Here is a 7,234-nt window from a genome sequence, read left to right as displayed (position 1 = left end):
CGTTTATTTGAAACAGCTTTGTTGTGTATCTGGTGTCAGAGGCTGCAGAGACGTGTCCCGCAACTATATCCATTAAACCACCGATGCAGCTGTTCATGCATGTGTGAAGTCTTAAACGTTTACATGTCTCGGCTCTATGGTAATAAATTAATTACTTGGTGTGTCTTAATTTGTCTTAATTTCCTATGCTTATCTGGTTGCATAATTGATTTCTGTCGTTGCGTCCACTTCCAAGATTTATAGCATAGGGCCTACCCTGTTAAAAAAAAAAAACCATGGATACTGTTTCTTGTAACTACTGACAAAGATCTACTAGATCACAGTCATATAAACTTTCATAATGTAATATAATGCATTTATTAATAAAACCAAGAATGATTGTCATGAGAAATGACTTCGCCCTATAAAACGTCACCACTGCATTAATAAAATGCAGTGCATGTCTCTCCTTGAAGCAATCGTGTAGGTTAAAAAGAAATGCATAATACATTTATTTAGACCTAGGCTATGTTTAGCCTATATTTCGATCATTTTACCTCAGTACTGATAAGGTGCAAAGCCAACATGACATTAACAGAAGGCCCGCTGCAGGAGGGCACACCAAACATGAAAACTCGTACATTTGTGCATAGACTATTTAGATGTTTTGTAAACACGTTAAATTAGTCACGTAATTCAAATAGCAACAACATGTCTTTATAACATCATTCTGGGAACATATAAACTTAACACCCACAGTGGTGATGTGGACACAAAGAACACTGGTCGTATAATGACAGCTTTACGACTAAATAATACAAAATCTTTTTTCTCTTGTAATCTACACTCTTAATAGACTTAGCCTAGACTGCAAATGTTAAACATATCCTACATTTTAAAGTAAATCTTTGCGGTCCGTTTCTCTGATATAAATATTAGAATTTTCTTTTTTTGAAGGAGATTATAAATTATCTTCCACAATATTTGCATACGTTTATTATTATTATTATTATTAGCCTATGTGTAAGCATTTTTAAGCCATTTTTATTTAATTCGGTAGTTATGCGGTTACATTAATAGCTGTATAGCCTAATATAAATTCAACATCTGATGGAAAAAAAGTGTAGTTATTTCACTGTAATGCGGATAAATCTATACATTTACTTTTCCTGTGAGCTCCACTTAGAAAATGGCGCCTGGCTGCAAACATTGCTTTACCAGCCCCAGCCCCAGCCCCAGCCCCCACCTCTGTCCTCTTCCCTAGAGAAGCTATAAATCTGTTGTTGTTTATGAAAATTTACTACTTTGTCGTACAACTTTATGAGCTGCAGCTAGCTCCTATTGGCTACCAGTCGGTCACGTGTTTTAAGGCCACATGAACGTTAACTTTTTATGTATGTGCATCCCTACCCAAAATAGAGCTGCATTCTTCTCCTGACCTTGCCTTGTCTAGCCTTCTTTTACCCCCGCTTTTCCAGATTTCGTCTATTGTTAATTTTTTGTCTTTTACTTTTGAGGTAGGCTACTATTCTACATTCGCTGCCATCGAACTGGGTATTGCATTGGCAGTAGGAGAACTGATCATAATGAGAGAACTGATCATCTTGTTTGGCACAAGCTTTCCGAAAAGCTGTGAAGTATTTTTCGTCACCATCCTCTGTTTCTTGCCTTCGTGGACCAGCAGGCACACTGAACGGTAAGGACTCGGATTGTTTTGTAGGCTATCGAACGATCTGTGATGTCATGTAATAGGCTACTGCATACGATTCTTAGAAAGTTGTAGATTTTTAGTTAGGTTTGTTTGTTGTTCTGGGTGGAGAGGTCGCCGTTGGTTGTCAGCAAGACTAGGCTGTCGTACATTAAAAAATTAAGGCTTAAAGGTAGACTATTCAGAACAGATTTTATTGCGTAAGCAAAACAGTATTTGTATTTGAGGAAGTACCTCTGTGAGAGTTGTGCAGTTCAGTATGTCGATGTAACAGTTCGTTGAATCTGATGACGATATCCTAAGCATCCAGTGCATCACACTTCAGTTAAGACAAGAGCTGTGGTGTCAGTGTGGTCCTTGTTTCAGAAAAAAATGGATGCTTCGAGCAGTAATAATATTGCCTAATATTTGTAATTAGGGTCTAAGGTCATGTTTTTAGCCTAAGTAGATAATTGAAACGCTGCTACAAATGATCTTAGAAATACAGTCTTTTCCCCAAAAGCTTCATATACAGTAGCCTAGTTAGGACGTGTACAATAAAGAGAGAGACTGTGCAGTCACCTGCAGGGCAACTGCAAAATTACACCTAAACATATTAGAGACTATATGCCATATATGTGCAATATGTGGTTTGTTTTATAATGGGATTTTAAAATTTATATTAAAATTCAATTCCAATTTTTTTAAAATTCATTTCATTTATTTATTTTTTCAGCAAGCTGAGCGTATAAATCTTCCAGAGCGTTCTTAATGTGACATATATGATGTTTAACTTACATATATAAAATATATAAATACAAAGGAAGACAATAAGAGCTTGGCATAATTCTGTAGCTCTTCTGTGTTGATGACGAGGGAAATGGTTGTACATCAAAACCACCGCTAGGTGGTGATCTACCACCTTGCTGGCAGGTTAAAGCAGGTTAAGTTCGTTTTTTGAAGCTAACCTATCACTGTTAACAGATGCCGGAATATGAAGTGATACGGCAAGGAATCAGACCTGATCCCACAGATTCCAGATCCTTCAAAAGTTTTACTTTTCCTAGCATTGACATTATACAGAAAATGGTCTTGTCAGGTTTTTTGAAACCTCTACAAAACCAGAGTGTGTAGACCTCTTGGTATTGCAACAATGTCACAACTTGCATGTTCAATTTCTGAAAATTAAGTGTTTAATTTATTTGATCTGTTTTGTTTAATCTAAAGGAATGTATACATTGTAAAGACTGTTTGACTCGCTCTGAAAAGTCAATTTCTGTGCGTTTTGTTAATTTAGTTTTGTTATGCCATTTGTGGGCTATAAATACTAAAGATTTAAATGGTACTTGTGTTCGGAGTCATTAAATAGTTTTTTATACGTGAATTTTAAAACAACGTTTTCAAACCACATTTCACATTTAAATTGAAGAAGAATGGCAGACAGCACAACGAAGGAAGCCCGGACTCATGAAAATGCGAATCAATAGCACGATTTTAGGTTTCTACTTGGCGTGCTATTTATGTGCAGAAATTTACTTTGGCGTGCAAGTGATATACACTTGTTTGGCGTAGACCACATATAATACGCACCTACCCCACACCCCTAGTCCTAATCATTGCGTATCATATGTAGGCCAAAGTCCATTTCTGCATAGATATACGCCAAAGAGAAATGGAAACTCGTGTTATTGATACGCACATTCATGACATCGGGTTATTTTAATGTGCTGAACTAGGGCCAAAAACAGTCAATATCTCCAGGACTCTAGAAGTAAATGCATTTATAGAACAGTTTCATTTGTTCAGAATATTTATTCATTAATTTATTTGCAACATTTCTTGTTAAATAGCTAAGTGCTATTTTATCAATATATTCCAATATATTTAAACTTCAATTAGCAGTTTTTCACATCAATGTAGGTTCTCGTTAATAAATGAACGTTTCTACATATTGCTTGGGTTACATTGTCTGTTACAAAAAAGTATTTGACCAAGGACAAGCTAATACTTTGTCGCGCTTAGCTCTTTTTATCATCATAACATTACATCATATGCGGATTCCCCCAAATTCAAGGAAACGGGCACAACACAAGAAATAGTATGAAAGCTGTTTTTTCTGTAACCGTTCTCTATTGCTTTAGGATTCAGATCCATTTTTAGTTCGAAAAGATATGTCAAGTATTTTATTTTGAGGGTCTCTTGAATCGTTTCTTTTTGAAGACTTACATATTAAGAATTGATTAAACTTAATCAGAATTTTCAAAAATCCTGTTTTCAAACCAAATAGGTATTATGAGGAATTATTAGGAGTATTTTAAGTGGGTATGCAATACTCGAGAATTTATTTATTTATTATTTGATGTTGTGTTCTTGTTGACGATTGTTTATTTCAAACATCTAGTTCCGTGTGTTTTTGAATCTATTAAATCTAGACATAGACATAGACATTCTGGTGAGCGTGTTTTGTGTGCAGGTCACGGAGCATCGTTTCAGCAGATACAATTTTTCTACCGCAGAGTCGTTACCCTTTGAATGACCCCATCGCGTTCTCGCCTCCAGTCTGATGGTGTAGGTAGTCCCGCCTGTAACCAGAGGGTGGCGCGCCGCTACAATCTTGCAGAGCACACTACAGCTAGTTCGCTGAAACTCTTGTTGCGCGTTCCCGTGTCCAAACAATTCCACCCTGATTTCCTGCTTACGCGTGAGTTTACCGCTGGAGGTCACAAAATAGGATTTACGACTGGTCAACAAAAACACGTGACTATAAGCCTTACCCCATATTTGGGAGTCTACGTAAGGGAGAATTAAGTCTGTGTCTCACTCATTTCCATAATTCATCATAAATTGTGCAAGAGTGCAATAGGATCTCAAAACCATCCAGAGACACAAATCAAACACACAACTGTTCTCTCCATAAAGGTAGTTGTAGTAACTACAAATAATTATAAGATAACTGTCAATCAATGAGCTCTTATTTTGGGAACACATTTTGCGGTCACTATCCAAATGGCGCGGACTATCCCTTACATAACTATGAAGATCATAGTTCTAGTGGCCAATGCGGAGATTCTCCGGGCATGCATTCGGGCAGGTATGCTTTTGGTTACAATGGAATGGATCTCAGCACCGGGCGCTCTACCACCGGACACTTCCTCTCATCTGGTGAGCGAACTCATAGCTACACAGACAGTCCAACTGCGACGCCTGTCCGGTACAATCAACCGGTTACCGCGAGCAGTGCTGAGCTTTCCTCGGACCCTCTCCCCTGCCCATCCTTAGCCAGCTCTCCTGTCAGCGAACAGTCACACCGCGCCCTGAAAACCTCACTACCGAGCACCGCTGGCTCTGCGACCAACAGCATCGGGACGGTTCTCAGTCGCGAGGGACTTTCTAAAGCGTCCAGCACTATGGAGGAAGAAAAGCCACCGGGAAGTGCCCAGACAGCTGCACAGAATGTATCCGATGCGCCGCAGATTTATCCATGGATGCGAAAACTTCATATAAGTCATGGTAAACAGCAAAGTTCGGCTTTTTTCCCGTTGGTGTTCTGAGTGTTGTTGTATGGTGTAAATGACCCCCTGTCAAATTTCACTCAAAATCAGTTTGGGACGTTTAATGTAAATACGATTAGTTTACTTTGGTTTTGGACTGTAATATTATAATATGTCACAGCCAGGCTAATGTACTTCACTGGCTCCATCTCTCTTAAAAAATAGAAAAGATATTTTATACAAATTAAAAGACCTAATTATATTGTTAATTATCTTGTCGATTATCCAGTAATTATTTTTTTCGTGGTATTAAATTCATTAATAAATCTGATTTCATTTTAAATCATTTGAGGAATTTACCCGAATTCATTGTTATGCTTTCTGTCCCTGAGAATGTCACGCATACTTTGAGGTTGATGCATGTCATTTCAGCCATGTTTTGTGTCGTGCACTGCATAATATATATTATAGTACATTAAAATGATAAAAAATTACATTGTCACACTTTTGTGTATAACAGACAGTTTGACCGGACCGGAGGGGAAAAGGCCCAGAACAGCCTACACACGCTACCAGACACTTGAGCTTGAGAAGGAGTTCCACTTCAACCGGTACCTGACACGTCGCCGACGTATTGAGATTGCACACACGCTCTGTCTCTCAGAGAGACAAATCAAAATATGGTTTCAAAACCGCAGAATGAAATGGAAAAAGGACAACAAGTTGAAGAGTATGAATATGGCGGGTGCAGCAAGCGCATACCGGCCGTGAAAATGTGTAGCTATATATTGTAGATGTGCATACATAAATTAAATCTGTTCGTGTTTGAATGTATGCGTGTCTGTGTGAATGTAGGTATGTGTGTCTGTTTCTTTATTCTAAGTGCGTGTTCGACAAGTGGATGAAGACTTTGCCGATTTCACAAAAGAACTTTCCACTGGTATTGAAAGAGTGAACGCCCTGCGTTGCGTCCTTGGTCAGAAAAAATAAAACAAACACTTCCTCTCTGTGTTTTCATGTAATGTTGCGTATGTGGAGAGATCTTTGCATTGTCTTAGAAATGTCACATGAAGGTGTAAATTAATATAACACGTATCGACGAAAAATGCTTCTGAGAAAAAAAAAACGTTTCTGAAAGGTGCATTTGGGTAAGCCAACCTGTGAAAATATTTCACTGTTACCAACTGAAGCATAACTTAAAATGTTTTGGTTATTGTTTTTTATGTCTTTTGGTTTGTAAATATGAATTGATGTATTTTATGTATTTAAATTCGATATCAAATATCGATAGTCTCTTATTTGTTGTGAAGTTGAAGCAGAAGACCTGTTTTGTTCGTGTTGTACTGTCATCTTTGTGTATTGATGAAATCGTTCCGTTCAGACTTGTCGCATATTTGTCTTGTCCTAATTTTTCTACTTCAATATGTTTGTGTTGTGAGTTTTCATATGTTGGGGGAAACGTGAATTATTTTCCTTCTCGTGAAATCTGAATGATAACTGGAAGTGCAGAAAACAGTGTTGCCAACAATAAATGCAGTGTTCATAACAATAAAGTTTTTACTTTAAAATTTTGATTTCAGTGTTTTGTCAGGTGGTGTTTTTGTGTGTGTGTAAGTGACAGACGTGAAGTCAAATGTACCAATTAATTGTTTGATTATTAATGTGAGGGTGAGTAGCCTATTATTAGTCATTAAACTACAAAATGCTATGTTATACCATAATTTTATGCACGCCATTGTTTAAATTCCAGATTGTTTAGAACAATTTACTATTTTCTGTAAAAGTTTAAGTGGTTCAACAGGTATGAGACGCACTGTAATCACTACTTTACTCACCCGATGTGGAAAGGGCACTTATGGTTCCCCTTGCCAACTTCTCAACATAAGTGTGCGTCCACGCCCACTTTCGTCCACTTTTCTCTTCTTTGGAAATCTGTACAGGGTTTTGAGCGGCAAAACTTTACTAGACCCTTTACCATTCTGAATCCGTGACACTGGCGGGTAAGATAAATTATGAGGTTTGGTCCACGAATTAGATCGTAAAATTCACCCGGAGAGAGAAGCCAGATAGGCTCGCT

The 7,234-nt window shown here is 37.7% G+C and overlaps 1 protein-coding gene across 2 annotated transcripts; it reads left to right on the top strand.

Annotated features, from left to right (window-relative positions):
- Nucleotides 1–5,992, top strand: LOC132104152 (homeobox protein Hox-A5a-like). 2 transcript variants are annotated; one of them, XR_009423515.1, is made up of 2 exons: nt 1–1,675; nt 5,678–5,801. XR_009423515.1 is itself a non-coding variant. In XM_059509409.1 (2 exons), the coding sequence occupies exons 1-2, from the start codon at nt 4,630–4,632 to the stop codon at nt 5,926–5,928; spliced, it is 798 nt and encodes a 265-aa protein (XP_059365392.1). In that variant the 5' UTR covers nt 4,005–4,629; the 3' UTR covers nt 5,929–5,992. The 2 variants fall into 2 exon arrangements, 1 of the variants encoding a protein (XP_059365392.1); XM_059509409.1 differs by lacking the exon at nt 1–1,675 and adding an exon at nt 4,005–5,176 and having other exon boundaries at nt 5,678–5,992.
- Nucleotides 5,993–7,234: the final 1,242 nt, after the last annotated feature.

This window comes from Carassius carassius, chromosome 25, assembly GCF_963082965.1.
Source record: "Carassius carassius chromosome 25, fCarCar2.1, whole genome shotgun sequence".
NCBI lineage: Eukaryota > Metazoa > Chordata > Actinopteri > Cypriniformes > Cyprinidae > Carassius > Carassius carassius.
Note: the sequence above shows the minus strand (reverse complement) of the source record. Positions and strands in the feature narration are given on the sequence as shown.